Source organism: Herpailurus yagouaroundi, unplaced genomic scaffold (genome assembly GCF_014898765.1).
Source record: "Herpailurus yagouaroundi ecotype Mexico unplaced genomic scaffold, PumYag 205, whole genome shotgun sequence".
NCBI classification, from domain to species: Eukaryota; Metazoa; Chordata; class Mammalia; order Carnivora; family Felidae; genus Herpailurus; species Herpailurus yagouaroundi.
In genome coordinates this window covers 12,790,046-12,810,249 of record NW_024412436.1, presented here as the reverse complement: position 1 = coordinate 12,810,249, position 20,204 = coordinate 12,790,046, and the positions used below count along the sequence as shown (strand labels likewise).

General features: G+C 39.9%; 1 protein-coding gene across 9 annotated transcripts in view; it reads right to left on the bottom strand.

The window, feature by feature from the left end:
* Window positions 1-20,204, bottom strand: part of CDC42BPA (CDC42 binding protein kinase alpha) — a 247,697-nt gene that overhangs the window by 122,442 nt on the left and 105,051 nt on the right. For all 9 annotated transcript variants that reach the window (XM_040451888.1, XM_040451895.1, XM_040451889.1 and 6 more), the window contains exons 10-11: window positions 18,208-18,330; window positions 3,506-3,639 (exon numbers count right to left, since the gene is read on the bottom strand). In XM_040451888.1, coding sequence (XP_040307822.1) covers window positions 3,506-3,639; window positions 18,208-18,330 — 257 coding nt within the window. The remainder of the gene's footprint in view (window positions 1-3,505; window positions 3,640-18,207; window positions 18,331-20,204) is intronic.

The following is a 20,204-nucleotide window of genomic DNA, read 5'->3' as shown; positions in this document are numbered from 1 at the left end:
CAGAGGTAAGACAGCACCCAGGGGAGCAGTGTGCGTATTTCTGCTGTATGTACATCACAATACTATGCTCCGGTCTTGAAATCTGTGTGTGCGTTTGGAATAATATTAATAAATGTGGACAGTAAGAACCTAAAGATTCAATGTTGTAATGATGTCAGTTCTCCTGAAATGACTCTACAGATTTAACACAATTTTAATCAAGATCTCATCACAGTTTTTAAGGAATGGAGAGGTGAGATAACAGAGTCATGCATAAATGGAAATGTGACAGGTGACGCTGCACGTCACTGTGGAAAAGAGGGCCTATTTAGTAAATGAACAACTATTAGCTACAGAGGAAAATCTGAAATTGGATCCCTATATCTCACATGATATGAAAAAATAAATCTGGTATGTTAAAATTTAAATACCAAAGGCCAAACTTTAAAACGTCAAAATAAAAACCGAGAACTTTAAAAAAAAAACAACTGAGAATTTTAGCCTTAGGTTTCTTACATGAGCCAGCAAATCTCTAAAAAGAAAGATCAATATAGTTGACTACATTAAAACTCAGAACTTCTGTTACTCAAAAGCTCCCATAAAGAAAATGAAAAGTCAAGCCTCTAACTGGGAGGCATCTTAATATACACAACTGACAAAAGATCAATATAGAAATTTTCAAGAATTCTTAACCAACCAGTAAGAAAAAAACAAAAAAACCCAACAGGAAAATGTACAAAAGATACTGAGAGGCATTTCACAGAAGAAACAGAACTGATAAGTGGGCATACGTGAGATACTCAACCTCATTAGTAATTGGAGAAATTAAGACCATAAATAGAACGTTCTAGACCTAAAATACGAACTTCAATGGGGTTGGCCAAAATAAACTATCTAGTAACATGAAGTATTGTTGAATATAGACCGGGTGGTGGGAGTGGGAGTGTAAATTGGTACAATCTGTGGAAAACGATTTGGCATTACCATAAAAAACAGAATATTTGCATTACTTATGACCCAATTATTCTACTCGTGATTCTGTGTACAAGTGTGTGCGTATCAGCATACATATTCAAGAACGTTCATTTATAGTGGCTATCAAGTGTAAGCAACTTTAATGTCTGTAGACAAACAACTGAATAGATAGATTCTGGAGCGTTCACATAATGGTGTACCATACAGCAGATAAATGAGTGCTCTACAGTCCCATGGATGCATCTTAGAAATACAACGAGTGAAACAACAAACTGTGCAAAACTGCACGTACCACTTTACACAGCTCAGAAACAAGCCACACCAAATAACGTATGTGTATTTTCATTTCCTGTGGCATTAAAAATTCTTTAGCCACCAGGTTTAATGGCTATATAATATTTCATCATATGAACTGGTCGGGCATTTTGGCAGTTTCTAATATTTTTCTTTTATAAATGTGGTAATTTGTTCTCTGTGAACAAATCTTTGCTTCAATGTCTGATTATCTTCTTGAGTTACATTTCGACAAATGGAATTATTATATCAAGGACTTTAGTATTTGAAGGCTTTGGATACCTGTTGCAAATTAGCTTTCCAGAAATAAGGTATCAGATTACAAGCTCATCTTCAGCATTTGGCACTGGCATTTTTATTTGTTTTCACTGAAGTATAACGAGCATAGAACGTTATGCTAGTTTCAGGTGCACAACATAGTGACTGGACAGTTCTGTACGTTACTCAGTGCTCACTGTGATAGGCATAGTTACCCTCTGTCACCACACAGTGCTGTTAGAGTATTATATCCCCTATGCTCTACTTGTTATCTCCTATTATACATTATTTAGAGATTATAGTACTAAGGGATAAAAAGTATTTTTCAATAAGGAAATGACGGACAATAAGGAGAAGGGGATAAAAAAAATGACTGGCCAGGGCTATGCCACAAAATTCATAATGTTCCTATTCCTTAAGTTAGATGGTCGGTTCAGAGACAGGCATTATATTATGTGCATCAAAACTCCTATAATGTTACGTTTATTCTTTTATATGTATCTAAAGAAAAAAATGTTAAAAAGATTATCTGCTGCCTGTAGGATATTAAGCATATCCCTTAAAATACCAATATAATATTTCTTTTTAGCACTACCCTCTTCTCAAAATATGCTAAAAAAGGATTTTTAACATTAAAACTTAATAAAATTGGCAAGATACTTGTTACTATAAATCTAGATGTTGGATTCTCATCTTTTTTATGTTTACTAAGTTTGGCTGAATAATCCTACCTTTATATACACAACAGCTACCACTAATATTATTATAATATTACTATAATATTACTAAAACAAATATAACATCTGTTATAAATTCCAAATTTTATTAAGTTGACCATGAATTTAAATGGATCTGTACACAAAACTGCTTATAATTGCATTAAGAAAAAAGCAAAAAGATACTAATCAAATTCAATTTAACCTTTACAGCTTTCTCTGTCAGTCTTTTCTATTAGCTTCATCAGCAAAAGGTTATTTGTTTTATTTTTAATTGCCTCCATTTCTTTACTGGCAGCAAGACTTTAAGATCTTCTCCAAAAGAACTTCATTATATTATCAATTATATACCGCATCACTGAATACAATTTACGTAAGCCATAAACCACTCATTTCTTTTTTGTGTTGGCTAGTATTAATTCCAACATTTTAAAATTTGTTAATGAAAGGCAAAGTACACATTCTGAGTGGTTTAAGTAAAATGTTTTTCTCTGGTGTGTATTACTTATGGGATGTGTTAGGTTGTCTTTGCTATTAATAAATTTTGTTGATGCTTCTAATACTGTTTAAGTATTATATCAAGTTCTTATGAAAATAACTTTAGCTTCTTCATCCGTGCTTTGAAAGATAAACTGACATTTTAAAAAATAATTAAAACATTAAAGAAATTTTTTATTCTAATCTTTTAAGAATGTTCATATCAGTAAATCACAATGAAAATATGCCTTTAGTTTTTATTTGTCCAAAGACATGACACATATCTCACTGTTTGCTTATTCCGTAATATTTTTTAAAACATTTACTTTTTTTAAATTTTTGTTTTCAACGTTTTTATTTATTTTTGGGACAGAGAGAGACAGAGCATGAACGGGGGAGGGGCAGAGAGAGAGGGAGACACAGAATCGGAAACAGGCTCCAGGCTCTGAGCCATCAGCCCAGAGCCTGACGCGGGGCTCGAACTCACGGACCGCGAGATCGTGACCTGGCTGAAGTCGGACGCTTAACCGACTGCGCCACCCAGGCGCCCCTAAAACATTTCCTTTTAATCAAGTCCTTTGATTAGACTTTTCAAAAGAACAGATGATTCTGAATGTTAAAAATCTTGACAGTATGTAAATGTCTTCATTACTAGCTATTACTCAAATGACACATACCAAAATAATTAAACATTTTACAACATATACTTTATGTTCTTGTAACTCATTACGAAAGCTTTTAGAATACAAATTAAGTAAGATTAAGAATCTAAAACCGGGTTTAACAATGTATCCATGTATTTTTACCTTGTTTAATTCTTCCCTTTCTTGTTGTAGTGTTTTGATTTGTTTTTCATAAGCCTTGATTTGCCTAAAAGCATCATCTAGCTCTCTCCTCACAGCGTTGGCTTCCTCAAGTTGCTGTTCCAAGTGACTCGATTCTAAAAAGAGACAACAGTGTTTATGTTAGTATTCATATAAAAACAAATGCTTGAAACCAAGGTTTTAAACAACTAAGTTGAAAAAAATAACTATCCTGAATTTGGTATCAGGCTTATAGACACCCCTTCCAGTATGACTATAACTCACGACAATTAAGTGCTTGTCAAGTTCACTGAAGAAAGGGTACGGCTAATATCAGTGTGAAAGTGTGTAACACTTGCATGAAAAACGTCTTACATTTCTGTTAGAAAAAGAAGACCATACTTCCAGAAAAGTACCTTCAGAGCCAATTAAAAGCTTAAAACTATCAAAAAAATCAAAAGCAACCAACTGGACAAAACAGACCCATTTTCCTCTATGTTTGGTTATCAGCGTTCCTGCGCTGACTTTAGCCAAATTATTATTAAGACGACTGTGCTTCTCATGGCTGCAGGCCAGTTTCACTAGCGGTTATCTGAAGAACAAAGTCTGATTTCGGAAAGTAAATACGCGAACGCCTCTGATCTAGGTCAGCTCCTCCATTTTCTAGAAGAAGAAACTGAGGCCAGGAGAGCTGGATATCTGGCCTGAGGTCACACTGCTAAATGGGTCTTGGAGCGGAGACGAGGACTCAGGAAATCCTGCATCGGCCTCTTCTTCTGGGAAAGCGACAATTCTTAACATTATCACTTCAGAAGAGTTATTACGAAACAGAACAGCCTCACTCATTTGAACACACTGCCTGCATAAAATTGGATAAATTGACACGAAATAGTCACAGCATCAGAAGTAGGTTGGCAAGCTGAAGAACTGAAGCCCACAAAACCGAGAAATCTACACACATTCACTGTCAATTTCTGTTCTTTACAAAACCTTCCCACTGGGAGAGTCATCCCCACACAGTAGCAGGAACACCTGCGAGCTTGCCAGAAATGCAGAATCTCGGGCCTCAACCCAGACCTAATGAATCAGATCCGTATTTTAACAAGATCCCCCGGGTCTGGCAAATTCAGGTGTGGGAATAGATGATGCACAAAGTATTGTGTATTGCTGAGTCCAACGCTTTCAATAAATGAAGTCACGTTCATAAGACACTGGTCCTACCATAAAGAGATTTTGTGTGTATAGAGAGTCCTGTAGCCAAGAAGTCACTTAAATGCGTTAGCGTATCCCATACTAACTGCTGCTGGAGTCCTTCAACAAAACAATTTACTGATATTCAGTGCCCTAAATTTATAGATTTATTAAGAGCTTATTGATCTGAGGTGTTTTGAGAGTGTAGGTGCATTTATGGATACCACGGTTTTCAACGATTTTCAACAACATCTGTGAAGTTGCATGTAACTAGTTTTTGTTCTGTCTCAACAGAATAACTTTAGCAGTCTAATTTAATAAATGTTTTACTTGAAGAACACTGCAACATCACAGGATGTTTAACCTTAAAGATCATGGGATATTTAGTCTTATGTTCAGCAAAGTATATTTTATCATTTTCTCAAGTTTCAGCATTTCCTGCAGGAATTTTTCTGTTTATAATAATTTCCTTGAAACATTTTTAAGTGATACTTTCCTGTTATTTTAAGGTTTTAACATTTTTAAGATGTCAAAAGTTTATTTTTTTTTAATTTTTTTTTTTAACGTTTTTATTTTTGAGACAGAGAGAGAGCATGAACGGGGGAGGGGCAGAGAGAGAGGGAGACACAGAATCGGAAGCAGGCTCCAGGCTCTGAGCCATCAGCCCAGAGCCCGACGCAGGGCTTGAACTCACGGACCGTGAGATCGCGACCTGAGCTGAAGTCGGACGCCTAACCGACTGAGCCACCCAGGCGCCCCTCAAAAGTTTATTTCTTAAAAAAATTTTTTTTCAACATTTATTTATTTTTCGGACAGAGAGAGACAGAGCATGAACGGGGGAGGGGCAGAGAGAGAGGGAGACACAGAATCGGAAACAGGCTCCAGGCTCTGAGCCATCAGCCCAGAGCCTGACGCGGGGCTCGAACTCACGGACCGCGAGATCGTGACCTGGCTGAAGTCGGACGCTCAACCGACTGCGCCACCCAGGCGCCCCTCAAAAGTTTATTTCTAATAATTAGGAGTCAAAATTTGGTATGTGACATGGCTGACTTTTGTCCTTTGAGGGTCTAACTTTGGTCCTGTTCACGGCTACGGTGTGCCAGCCTGAAGCAATAGGATGGTATGCATTGTGATCCCGTCTCATTCGCCTACTTTCTTCTACTCTTTTCCCCAGCGTGGTGAAGGTTTTCTGCAAATTACTGAGTCATTCGCTTATCTCAACTGCTTTTCATTAGCAACAAAAATGAAATCAGTGTTTTATAAACTGTCTGCATCACATCAAGTTTACAGCAAAACGACTCCATGAGGCGGCTTCGGTGGAGGCCTTCAGTGGTTTATGGTTCCCTTTCAATGTGGGTTAAATTCTGGTTTTCTCTCAGCCATGTCACTTTGGCTGCTTTGCAATGGAGTTGGTAAGTGTATCTGTGAATTATATGTCAGGTTTTCGTGTTTCACACAGAAGGGTTGGAGAAGACAAGCTCACTCGATTATTTATAAAAGCTTCCAATCTGATACACACAGAATTATGCATTCCCCAAAGATAAAAACCCCAACTCAAGAAAAATCCAGAATACACTGAATTTTGGCCGACAACTATCAAATGGCTAAGGCACATGAACATTTACTTTCACTACAACAAATGGTGAATTCAATGAAGACTTTGAAAGAAATCCTCAGTGGAGCGCCTGGGTGGTTTAGTTGGTTGGGCATCTAACTTCGGCTCAGGCCATGATATCTCGGTTTGTGAGTTCGAGCCCCACATCAGGCTCTGTGCTGACAGCTCGGAGCCTGGAGCCTGCTTGGGATTCTGTGTCTCCCTCTCTCTCTGCCCCTCCCATGCTCATGCTCTGTCTCTCAATAATAAATAAAAAACGGTAAAAAAAAATTTTTTTTTAAATAAAAAAAGAAAGAAAGAAAGAAATCCTCAGACACTATCAAAAAATACCTCACGCAACACGATGAGCCATATCATTCTAGGCCAAGTAACTAAAAAGCAGTTTTCGTGAGTAAAGAGCAGAAGCAGACCAGCACAACAAGCTAGCACGCTCCAAACAAATGGTTCCTAGCTCACTGCTGCTAGGACAGCTGGGAAATTCAATCGTTCCTATGAGGATTTAATAAGGGACAAAAACACAATAAGGAAATTTTCTTTGCACTGTGTGGCATGGAAGAGAAATATTAAATAGACTCTGTCTTGAAGGAGATAACCAGGTCAGGAAGATAAAGAGTAACACCCCACAAATCATAAATGAAGCAGAAACACAAATGTAGATCATGTGGCAGGTTCTATGGGAGCTAGGGGAGGAGGACCGGGGAAGAGGCCACGGCTACCGCGGGACTCGATGTGGAGCACGGACGACCCGCGAGGGGAGAGGACTGTGACCAGGGCGGCGTTAGAAGCACAGTCAAAGCACCTCTCCCTGATCTGTGCAGACACAGTATCACCACTTCTCCCTTGCGTTCTGATTCCTAAAATAACCCAGGACTCTTCTGAGATGGGAAGAGATCTGACTTCCAATCATGACGGGGAAACAGGTTCCCCTATACCTACCCCTATCCCTCCATTCCCTATCCTTCTCCTTCATTTACATGATGCAGGGCAGTGTGTGTGTGTGTGTGTGTGTGTGTGTGTGTGTGTGTGTGTGTGTGAGAGAGAGAGAGAGAGAGAGAGAGAGAGAGAGAGACAGAGGGAGAGGGGAATAGTTTAGGGTTGCAGAGACAGACAAACCACCCATCTCCAGGCAACAAAAGAAAGGGGGTTACAAAGCACATTAGAGATTACAATAATTATTCAGGAAACAAGAAACCATTCCCGTATCTTCTCAGGGAAAAATATCAAATGATTGGGTATGAATTTATACTTTCATCTGCTGAGTGTCCATTAGATGACACAAGGAAATTCTGTCTTACCTTCTTGGGAGTTTGGAGTGTGATAAGGAAAGAAGATTTTAAAAAGAAATTTTAAGTAATTATAACTTTATTAAAATTTTCTAGGAGTCTCAATATATTGGAGAACACTGCCATAGGGAAAGAAAAGATATACAGGCACTGGTGGTGTGTAATTGTCTACACAAAGATCTAGCTTAAGAAGTAGCTAACAGAAGGTGATTTGGGGGCACCGACTCTTGATTTTGGCTCAGGTCGTGATCTCACAGCTCCTGAGATCGAGCCCCAAGTTGAGCTCTGTGCTGACAGTGCATAGCCTGCTTGGGATTCTCTCTCTCCCTCCCTCCCTGTTTGCCCCTCCCCCGCTCATACATACGGTCTCTCGCTCTCAAAAAAATACATAAACTTAAAAAAAAAACAAAGGTGATTTGGACTTTTCTTTAAAGCCAGGACTATAGTCAAGGCTACTCATAGGGCAGGTTCCTAGAAGAGCCTGTTTTCTATTATCTCTAGCTTTTACATCGAAATGTTTAGGACAGCATGGGTTTAACTGTGAATGAGACACAGAGGTTATCCCCAGCCTTACCACTCTGCCTCCAGTACCGAGTATAATTTCTGGTACGGAACAATACCTCAATAAGGATGTTTATGGGCTGAACTGAGAAGGACTGTGTTGCCAGTGGGAACATGATGGCACAGCCACTGTGGAAAACGGTTCGGCAATTCCTAAAAACACTGAACATGAATTTCTGTACAAATTCAGGAATTCTACTTCTGGACTTGATATATGTTCCCTCATGTGCAAGGCGGCACTTTTTGCAATAAACAAAATGGGAAAGCAACCCAAGTGCATCGGTGACGAACGTAAAAACAGAAGGGAGTGTTTGCATACACACAGAATGTTGTAGAAGACAGGAAATCCGACACAGGCTACAACATGGGTGAACCGTGAAGACGCTGCTAAGTGAAGTCAGCCAGCCATGGAGGGACAAATACTTTATGACTGCACTCACGTGAGGCTCCCAGAGCAGTCAAATGCAGAGACGCAGAAAGAACGGCGGGTGCCAGGGGCTGGGTGTGGGAGGACCGGGCAGCTGGTGTTTGATGGGCGGAGAGTTTCCGTCTGGGAAGATACTGGGCTGCGGGGACAGAGCGTGACAGCTGCACAGCACGTGAATGTGTTACATACCACTGATGTGACACTCAGACACGGTTAAAATGGTCACTTTATGTTATGTACATTTTACCGCAATAGGTAAAAAGAGGTTTAAAAATGAACGAATGATGGAAAAAAAAGAACGAGATGGGATGGAATCCTGGGCACACTGAGACCAGCACACGCCCCCAAGACCTGCTGGGAAGGAAGAATGCTAAAAACAGGATCCGCCCTTTCTCTTCACCTCGGTTTCACTGGTTCTGCCCCACCCCTGGGAAAAGCTAAAATAGAACGAGTGAAGAGCAGTCCTATAGCCTCTGCATTTAGGAAGTAGGAAATCTCCATCAACAGGTCAACGGTAACCAATTTCCCCAGTCAGAGGCCTCCTTCCAGGCACCACTGACTTGTACGTAAGGGGTGAGTGTGTCGCGAATTGCCCGGAAAGACGTATTAGGAAGACATCTTGGGAAGCGGTCGGACGTTTCCAAGAGCAAAGTTTCACTGGTCACTCGTCAACCCATACTGACTTGGGCTTTTTACGTGTCACACACTCTTCTGTGCACTTGGACGTATCAATGAAAGAACCAAGTTCCTATTTTCAAGAAGCTTACTATCTAGCAGTCAGGCGAGGGAAGTAAAGCAATATACAAATAAAAACCTATGTCAGCAGTAACACGTATTCTAGAGGAGCTTAAGTTCACAGTGAGGAATGTTTTTGGCAAACAAGCAAAAATAAATGAATGAAGAAGGAAGGAATGAGAGGAGGAGGAGGGAAGGAAGAGGGAGTGGAGAAAGAAAAGAGAAAACAACAATGAAACAGCGAAAACTCAGAATGTGACCGAGGAGAACTAAGCGTAGTTCACTTCGGCAGAAATCTGGAGACGCAGCGACATGCAGGATAACGAAGGGACTTGGAAACAGAGCTGAGCTGTTTCACTTTCACCCAGGAGCCAGCAGGCATCCACGGAAGACACGTTAGGACATGTGCAGAAGCTGTGACATGATCGGATCTACATTTGAAGAGCTTACTCTGGAGACTTCTGCTTCCAGAAAGAAGGATTAGATACATTTCCCCTCTTCTCTGGACATCATACATAAAACAAACATAAGAAAAATGAAATTTGGAGAGAAGAAAAAGGATGACCGATGGGGACAAGGGAACCTGAAACTGTGATGTCAGGAACACTGGACCAACACAGCGGGAAGTTCTCTGCGTTTTCTTTGCGGTTCATTTTTCCCAGACACAGAGCCAAAGAAACTGGTGATCCAGAAATGCCAACAGGGGCAGCAAATAAAAGCCCCGACAGAAGTCCACTCTTTCTACCCAAAGGACCAGGAAAGGGGCAAATTAGCAAGACCGAAAACTTTCAGGAAGCAACTGTTCCACTCAAGTTAAACAACAGAAGCAACTTCCTCCACAACCACATCTGTCAGCGAAGGACACGTGAAGAGCCAGACCTCAATCACATCGGGCTATGATGAAGCACCCAGAAACAGACACACCATGAGGCATGAGGGTACTCAGAGGACTGCTAAAGGGCCACTGGCCGTAACACACGCGTTTCACATGCAACGTCCGTGGAGACCACGTGGGCAACTAGCACTTCCGCACCCCCTCAGCGGCAGCAGTGAGGTTCTCCACCGTCCCCGCGTTGGGCTGGTGTCAGAGAAGGAAGAATGTCCGCCACTGCCCGGTGGTACGAGGGCGATGCCCACCCTCGTTGATGGAACGACGTTGGCGAGTTGGCGAAAACCCAACCTCCTCCGGGAATAACGAGGGGCCCTTCTCTGGGTGTCGCGGGAGGCCAAGTGGGGAAAGTGAACCTCCACCTCAACCTGGCAAGCCACCGCTGCTGGAGTGGTATCGGGAAAAGCTGGTGAAAATGGAAAAGTGCAAATAAGATCCAGAGTCACTAACTGAAAATCAGTCATCCTATCGGGAACTAGGAAAATCTCAACTTGAATGAGAAAAGGAAATCAACAGATGCAGACGATGAAATAATAGAAATGTTAGAAATATCTGGCAAGACATTAAACCAGCTAAGATAAAAATGCTCCACCGAGCAATTACGGACATATCTGAAATAAATGAACGAACAGAAGACTTAAGCGAAGATACAGCAAGTCTCAGCAAAGAAACAAGTTTACAAAAAACAAAATGGAAAATTTAGAAATAAATGTAAAAAAAAATCTGGATTGTTGAGTTCCACAGAGGAACCCATCAGAGGATTCTTTCAATCACAGGAAAGAATCAGTGAAATGGAAGATAAAGCAATAGAAATTGACCAATCTAAATAGTGGGGGGAAAAAACAGAATGAAAACAAAAATGAACAGAGACCCAACGATTTGTGGATGGATAACAAAAGATGTAACATCTAAGTCATCAGTAGGCAGGTCTGTAAAAGTACTCAAAGTAATTAAGTGGAAAAACGTGTAAAGACACATTTATGTGTCTTTATTACAGAAGAGGAACAAATCCCAAACAGAATAAACCCCAAGAAAACCATGCCAAAACACACCATTAAACATCAGAGAACTATAAAAGAAGAAAAACCTTGCAAGCAGCCAGAAAAAACAACACCCTAGATAAAGGGGGGAAAAAACCCTCAGAATGACTGTGATTTTCTCCTCATAAACCACAGAGTCCTAAGGAAAGTGGTACAATATTTTTCAGATGCTTAAACAAAAAACTATCAACCCAGAATCCTATGTCCTATAAAAATATTCTTTAGTCATAAAGAGAGAACTAAGACATTCTCAGATGAATAAAAACTAAGAGAATTTGCTGATAGCAGGGTTGTCTTTAAAAAAAAAAAAAAAAAGGCTAAAGGAAGGGGCAACCCGGGTGGCTCAGTCAGTTAAGTGTCTGACTTCGGCTCAGGTTATGATCTCACGGTTTATGAGTTCAAGCCCCGCGTCAGGCTCTGTGCTGACAGCCTGATTGGGATTCTGTGTCTCCCCCTCTCTCTTTGCCCTTTCCCTACTTGCACACACACTCTCCCTCAAAAATAAACAAACATTAAAAAATTTTTTTTTAAATGGCTAAAGGAAATCCTCTAAACAGAAAATAAGAGAACAAGGAGCTCATCAATATCAAAAAGGAATACAGAGCATGGTATATAAAAATTGGGTAAACTGGGTCACCTGGGTGGCTCAGTCAGTTAAGGGTCCAACTTCAGCTCACAGTTTATGAGTTCAAGCCACGCATCAGGCTCTGTGCTGTGAGCACAGAGTCTGCTTCAGATCCTCTGCCCCTCCTCCACTTGTGTGTGTGTGTGCACGCTCCCTCTCAAAAATAAGCATTTAAATAAATAAATAGATAGATAGATAAATAAATATTTTAAAATATGGGTAAATCCATAAGGATTTTCTTCTCCTCCTACGCTTTCTAAATTATATTTCACAACCATAATTGTTATCAACATACAACAGACTGTTATAACTAAAATACTTTATGTCAGCCTCATACTAAGCATAAAGCAAAAAGCTACAGTAGGAATACAAAAGATAAAGAAAAGGGAATCAGAGTTTAACACTATAGAAAATGATTAACTTACAAATGAAGTCAGTTAAGAGACGAACTTAAACAAAGGAACTACAAAACGCTCAGAAAACAGTAAGATGACATTAGCAAATCCCAATCTTTTATTACTTTAAATATAAATGGATTAAATTCTCCAACAACAAGACCTAGAGTGGTTGGATGAATTAAACCAAGACCCGATTATATGCTGTCTATAAAAGCCTCACTTCAGCTTTAAGGAGACACAAAGGCTCAAAATGAAGGGACAGAACAAGGTATTTCATCCAAGTGGAAACCAAAAGAAAACAAGGGTAGCTATAGTTAGAGAAAATGGATGTTAAGTCAAAAATAGTAACAAGTGACAAAAAAGCTGCCATATGACAATAAAAAGGTCAATTTATCAAGAAGGTATGACAATTATAAATACATCTAACACCGTAGCATCTAAATATACTGAGCAGATACACCAGATCTGAAGGGATAAATAAACAATACGATAAAGTAGGGGACTTCAATACCCTACTTCCAACATTGGATACATCATCTAGACAGAAAACCTATAAGGAAATGTGAATTATATGTGAAAGGAATGTGAATTATACTTTAGAACAAGTGGATCTAACAGACATATATATAGAACATTCCCTCCAATAGCAGCAGAATATACATTCTTCCCAAACACACATGGAACATTCTCCAGGATAAATAGATTAAAAAACAAGCGAGGTTACAAAACAAGTCTTATTTAATTTTTTGAAAGAAAATGTTAATGTTTATTTTTGAGAGAGAGAGCGAGCAAGTGCAGGGAAGGGGCATAGAGAGAGAGGGAGACACGAATCTGAAGTAGGCTCCAGGCTCCGAGCTGTCAGCACAGAGCCCAATATGGGGCTCAACCCCACAAACTGTGGAATCATGACCTGAGCCGAAGTTGGACACTTAACTGTCTGAGCCATGTGGGCACCTCACAAAACAAGTCTTAAGAAATTCAGCAAACGATGCCAAGGATCTTTTCCAAGCACAAAAGTATGACATTAGAAATCAATAAGGGATGAAACTTGAAAATTCATAAAAATGTGGAAATTGAATAACACACTCCCAAATAACCAATGGATCACAAAAAGAAATTAAAAAGGAAATTAAAAAGACATATTGTAACAGACAAAAATGGAAACACTATATGTCCTATGAAATATGGCAAATGCAGTTCTAAGAAGGAAGTTCATGGCAATAAACACCTCTACATTAAAAAAATGAAAGACCTCAAACACCTAACTTTACATATCAAGCAGCTAGAAAAAGAACAAACTAAATCTAAAGTTAGCAGAAGAAAGGAATTAACAAAGATCAGAGAAACAATAAATGAAACAAACATCAGGAAAACAAAGAAAAGATCAATGTAACTAAGAGATTGTTTTTGGACAGTCAAAATGAGCAAAACTTTAGCTAGACTTAAAAAAAAAACAACTCATATAAATAAAACCAGAAAGAGGAAACATTTCAATGGGCAGCACATACAAAGATCATAAGAGACTACTATGAACAATTACATGCCAGCAAACTGGATAACCTAGAAAAACGGATAAATTTATAGAAACATAAAACCAAACAAAACTGAATTGTGAATAAATTAAAAAATCTCAACAGACCAATAATGCTAAAGATACCAAATTAATAATCAAAAACCTCCAAACAAAGAAAAACCCAGGACCTGGTGGTTTTACTGGTGAATTCTAACAAACCTTGTAAAAAGAATTAACACCAATCCTTCTTGAACTCTTCCAAAAAATGAAAGAGGAGGGAATACGTTTAAACTCATTTTATGAGGCCAGCACTACACTGATACCACAGCCAAAGAGCGCCAAAAGCAAAAGTCAACAAGTGGGACAACATTGAACTTACTTCTGGAGAGCAAAGGAAACCATCTGCAACATAAAAAGGCAACCTAATGGATGGGAGAAAATACCTGCAAATCACATATCTGAGAAGGGGTTAATACAGAAAATATATTTTAGAAACTTGTAAAACTCAACGGCAAACAAATAATCTGATTAAAAAATGGGCAGAAGATCTGAATAGACTTTTTCTTTTTTTTTCCCCTAAAGAAGACATAAAGATGGCCAACAGGTACATGAAAAGGTGCTCAACATCAAATTATCGGGTCAATGCCAATCAAAACCATGATGAGATATCACCTCGCACCTGTTGGAATGGCTGCTGTCCAAAGACAAGATATAACAAGTGTTGTTACAAACAAGTGTTATAAACAAGTGTTGCAGATAAAAAGGAATATTTGTGCACTGTTAGTGGAAACATAAATTGGTACAGCCACTTTGGAAAACATGGAGGCTCTTCAAAAAATTGCAAATAGGGGCACCTGGGTGGCTCGGTCGATTAAGCGCCCGACTTCAGTTCAGGTCACGGTCTCATGGTCATGGCCCCGTGCTGGGCTCTGTGCTGCCAGCTTGGAGCCTGGAGCCTGCTTCAGATGCTGTGTCTCCCTCTCTCTCTGCCCCTCCCCCGGCTGCAGTCTGTCTCTGTCTCTCTCAAAAATAAATAAATTAATTAATTTATAGAACTACTGGAGGGTCTAGCAATTCCACTTCTGATTATTTATCCAAAGAAAACAAAAACACTGAATTGAAAAGATATGCATTCCGTGTTCACTGCAGCATCATTCACAAGCATCAAGACACGGAAGAACTTAAATGTCCAATGATGGGTATGTGGATAAATAAAACGTGGGGTGTATGCACAATGGAATACCACTGAGCCATTAAAATAAGCACTATCTTGCCACTGGCAACAAAGTGGATGGACCTTGAGGGAATTATGCTAAACAAAGGCAGTCAGAGAAAGACAAACACTGCATGATCTCACTCAATGTGTGGAATCTAAAATAACCAAAAAAGTGAACTCAGAGAACAAACTGGTGGTTCCAAGAAGTAGGGGTGCAAGGGCATGTTAAAGGAGTGAAGGTGATCACAGGTACAAATTTCTAGTTACATAATGCCTAAGTCCTGGGGAGGCAATGCACAGCATGAGGACTACAGCTAATAATTCTGTACCACATACAGAAAAGTCGTTGAGAGAGTAGCTCTTAAAATTTCTAAGCACAAGAAAAAAAATCTATAACTACGCGTGCTGATGGTAACTGGACTTCCTGTGGTGGTCATTTCACAATATATACAAATACTAAACCATTATGTGCGCACCTAAAACTAATTAATATAATGTTGTATGTGAACTATATCTCAGAAAGGAAACAGAAAAATAAAAGAATGATAACAAAAACAAAGGCAGTACAAAAAACAAAAAAAAGAAAGAAAAAAAAGAAAGGCAGAAAACGAAAGACCAATATTCTTCATGTATATGAATGCCAAAATCCTTAACAAAACACTAGGAATAAAATTCAGTAACACATAAAAATAATTATACACCATGACCAGTGATGTATATATTCCAGGGATGTAAGTTTGGTCCAATATTTCAAAATCAACCAATCTAATCCACCATACTTATAGGCTAACAAAAGGGGGAAAAATCACATGTTCATATCGATAAATGCAGAAAAAATACTTGACAAATTTCAACAACTATCTGTGATAAAAACTCTCAGAAATACAGAAATAGATGTGTACTTCTGACTTGGTAAAGAGCACCTATAAAAAAATGTGTAGCTAATATTACGCTTGAGGGCAAAACACTGAAGGCTTCCCCCTAAGACTGGGAAGAAAGCCAGGATGTATATTCTCATCACTCTTCTCCAACACAGCGCTGGGGATTCTAGCCAGTACAGCAAAAAGAAACGAAAAGCACACAGATCGAAGAGGCAAAAACAAAACCGTCCTATTTGCAGATGCATGATGATTAGCACAGAAAATCCTAAGGATTCAATCAATTAAAAAGGAATCAATTAGGGGCGCCTGGGTGGCTCAGTCGGTTGGGCGTCCGACTTTGGCTCAGGTCATGATCTCACGGTTCTTGAGTTCGAGCCCCGCGTCAGGCTCTGTGCTGACAGCTTGGAGACTCCTTCAGATTCTGTGTCTCCCTCTCTCTCTGCCCCTCCCCTGCTCATGCTCTGTCTCTCTCTGTCTCAAAAATAAATAAAACATTAAAAAAAAATTTTTTTTAGGAAATCAATTAAAAAAAAAAAAACACCCTCTGAGAGCTAATAAAATGGGCTTACTCATCTCAATCTATATTACCTCTCTGAAGATAAATCCCTAACCATCCCAGCTGGTCACTTTTTTCAGTGTCAAATAACTAACACATTCAGTGCTCTTGATGTTTTATTGTTGATAGCAAAGCAAAGCAAATGATTCTGCGTATCATATTTCCAAACACCTTAACTGTAGAAAATAAAGCTACAGAAATTTGATAAAGAGATATCTCTTAGGAAGAGAGCCACTTAAAAAAAATAAACAGCATAAATTATGGTCAAATTTAAGAGCTCCATGTGTATTTAATATAAGCAAAGTATTAACATGGCATTCAAACAGTCCTTTTTAGGGGTGCCTGGGGGGCTCAGGCGGTTAAGCATCCGACTTCAGCTCAGATCATGATCTCACGGTTCGTGGGTTCGAGCCCTGCATCGGGCTCTGTGTCTCCCTCTCTCTCTGCCCTTCCCGCACTCACGTGCTCCCTTGCTCTCTCTCCTCCCCCTTCAAATAAACATAAAAAATTTTTTTAAATAGTTATTTTCATAAAAGATCCTATCTCAGATTCTTCTTCTCCTTCACTTACTTTGGTCTTAACACGGCCTTTCTGGAGAGGCCTGACTATCCTGGCTAAGCCAGTACCTTCTCTCTCTTCTTATGCTGAGACCAGGTGCCATGCCTCTAAACCCTGCAAAAGGCTCCCATTACACTGACAGAAAAAAAAAACCAAAAACCTTGTAACAGTGAGACTGTACTGATGAGGGCACAAGCCTTACCCAACCCTCTGTTCTCCACCCCGTCCGTCTCCATCATCCTCCCTGCTAGCTCATCCTGCTCCAGCCACGCCGTCCGAACTCCTGAGGCGCATTCTGACTTCGGGGCCTTTGCACCGGCTGGTCCTTCTGCGTGGAACGTGTGCTTCCCATTTAAGTACACACTAGCCCCTTACACCTGCTTCAAGTTGTTGCTCACCTGTCACCTTCTCAGTGAGGCTTACCCCCAGGCCAGCCTGCATAAGATGACACAACTCCCCATCCTGGACTTCTGACCCCTTCTCCGTATTCTGCTCTAAGTACTCACCACCTTCTAACATAGTGTGTCATTTACAGAGTTACATAGTTACTGTCTTATGTCTGTTGGGTGCCCTCCAGTCCCGCAAGAACAGGGTTCTGTCATTGTCATCATGCTTAGAACTGCATTCCAAGAGCCTCAAACCATACCTGCTCCCCAGCAGGTGCTCAATCAGTATTTGCTGAACGAACGGACTCAACGCACGAATGGACGGAACGGACGTATCGACACTTGTCTGAATTAATTTACTTAAATCTCGTCAATGTGCCGAAAGGAACTGTTACAGAGAAAATAAAAGTTCGTGTCTTGCTGTCCGCATACATGCAGTTTCCTTGTCTACACTGTCCTTCTTCCTGACTCCTGACACTCCCTCCCCTGTTCGTGTATATGCTCAGCCAGACAAGTTCCAGCTAAACCTCCCAAACTAATACATCTTCTCAAAGCACCATCTTTCTTGGCGTGAGCCTTGGAGAGGCGCCCCTCCTGATCCTCCCCAGGGACCTATGCTCATGTTTCTCATGTACTGCAGAAACTATTTTTTCCCATACCGAAATGTGAGTTCCTTGACAGCAGAAACCATTCTGATTTGCTCTCCCATTCCTGGTGCAGAGCTCACATTACATAACATGAGACAGGCACTCAGTATATATTTTGTGTGTAAACAGCACTTTTTTTTTTAAACCTACTAATCTGAATGAATAGTGAATCACAGAAATTTACCTCTTACTTGTTTCCTTAGTTTTTCAATTTCTTCTTTTAAGGTTTTGATCTCTAAATCTTTGCTTGCCGTGAGTGGACCGTCAGCAGTTGAATACTGCAGCGCTTGAACAGTCTGTGTTGACTCTTTAAAAAAAAAAAGAATAAAGGATAAAATGAGAAATATGGCCATATTAAACATTTTTTTAACTAACAGCAATATATTTCTTTTTTTTAATGTTAATTTATTTATGCTGAGACCAAGTGAGCAGGGGAGGGGCAGAGAGAGAGGGAGACAGAATCCCAAGGAGGCTCTGCACTGTCAGCACAGAGCTCAACATGGGGTTCGAAGTCATGAACCGTGAGATCATGACCTGAGCTGAAATGAAGAGTCAGATGCCTAACCAACTGAGCCACCCAGGCGCCCCAATATATTTCTTTCTAGAGAAATCCATATATAATTCTACTGATCAAAACATCTACTCAAAAAGCATGCAAACACATCACAATTAAATCCCAAAACTCCAACACATGTGTCTTTAAAAGTATAACAGACGTAGGAAAGAACTGGCCTTCTACCAAACACAGCAGGTGCACTTCACCAGTGACTCAACCCATTCAGGTCCCTTTCATTCTGGCAAGAAGGGTCATCATATGGTAACCCAAAAACTTCCTGGGTCAGATGATGCATTAAAAACAGTCTGGTGTGTGAAGGGAGGTTTAGAGATGTTAACACCAGTTGTCCTTGAAAAATGCAGGGGGGTTGGGGCACTGATCCTCCCCCATGCAGTTGAGAATCTGTGTATGACTTTTTTTTTTTTTTTTGAAATTTTAAAAATGTTTATTTATTTTTGAGAGAGAGAGAGATAGAACATGAGCAGGGGAGGGGCAGAGAGAGAGAGAGGGAGACACAGAATCCGAAGCAGGCTCCAGGCTCTGAGCTGCCAGGACAGAGCCTGACGCGGGGTTCGAACCCACGGACTGTGAGATCGTGTGACCAGAGCCAAAGTCCGACGCTTAACTGACTGAGCCACCCAGGCGCCCTGAAAATCTGTATATGAGCTTTGGCTCCCCGAAAACTTAACTACTAATAGCCTCCTGGTGATCAGAAGCCTAACCAATAACATAAACTGCCGATTAACACAGATTTTGTAATCTATGTGCATTATACACTGTATTCTTACGATAACGTAAGCCAGAGAAACAAAAATGTTACTGAGAAAATCATGAGGAAGAGAAAACACATTTACAGTATGATACTGTACTTATCAAAAAGGAAGTAAGTGCACAGGACCACGCAGTTCAAAGCTGCACTGTTTCAAGGGTCGAGTGTATACGATGTACAGAAATGCCAGCCTCCAGATTTTATGTATGACTCTGGCTCATCAATTTAGCTAAAACAGATTACTTTACCTTGCGGTTCTACTTAGAAGATGCAAAGTATTAAAGAAATGTTAACTCCACTGAAGTGTTTTTCCAGATATTAGCAGAAGATCTGGAAAAAATGCAAACTTTAAAAGAATTTTATGTCAGAAACAAAACCACCCTGTGCTACAACAGTTGCAGCACTATTTTATGGAGGGTTGGCCATAGTAAGTCTCCACCTTCACCGTAATCGTCTGTCACTACAAATCATGACTGATTGCTTTATACCAGTTAACATTATTTTATACTGCTTTATGTAACTTATATTATTTCTATGGCATATTACTTATATATATTACTTATATTTTAAACACACACACACACACACACACACACACACACACACACACACACACAAGCTCCAAAACATTGCAGCCTTCAAAAGAGGGGGGTTTTCTAATTAATTTTCACCACCTGTACAGAGAATAGTATCATCATCTTTGTATGCATGGTGGCCGATAAGTATTTGTTAACTTGAACTAAAGGTGTAAGATATACCTATCGCGCATCCGACCGTGATCTTCTGCATCCAATAAGTACATCTTATACGTTTATTTTTGGGTTCAAAACATGGTAAATATTGGTATATTTGGTAT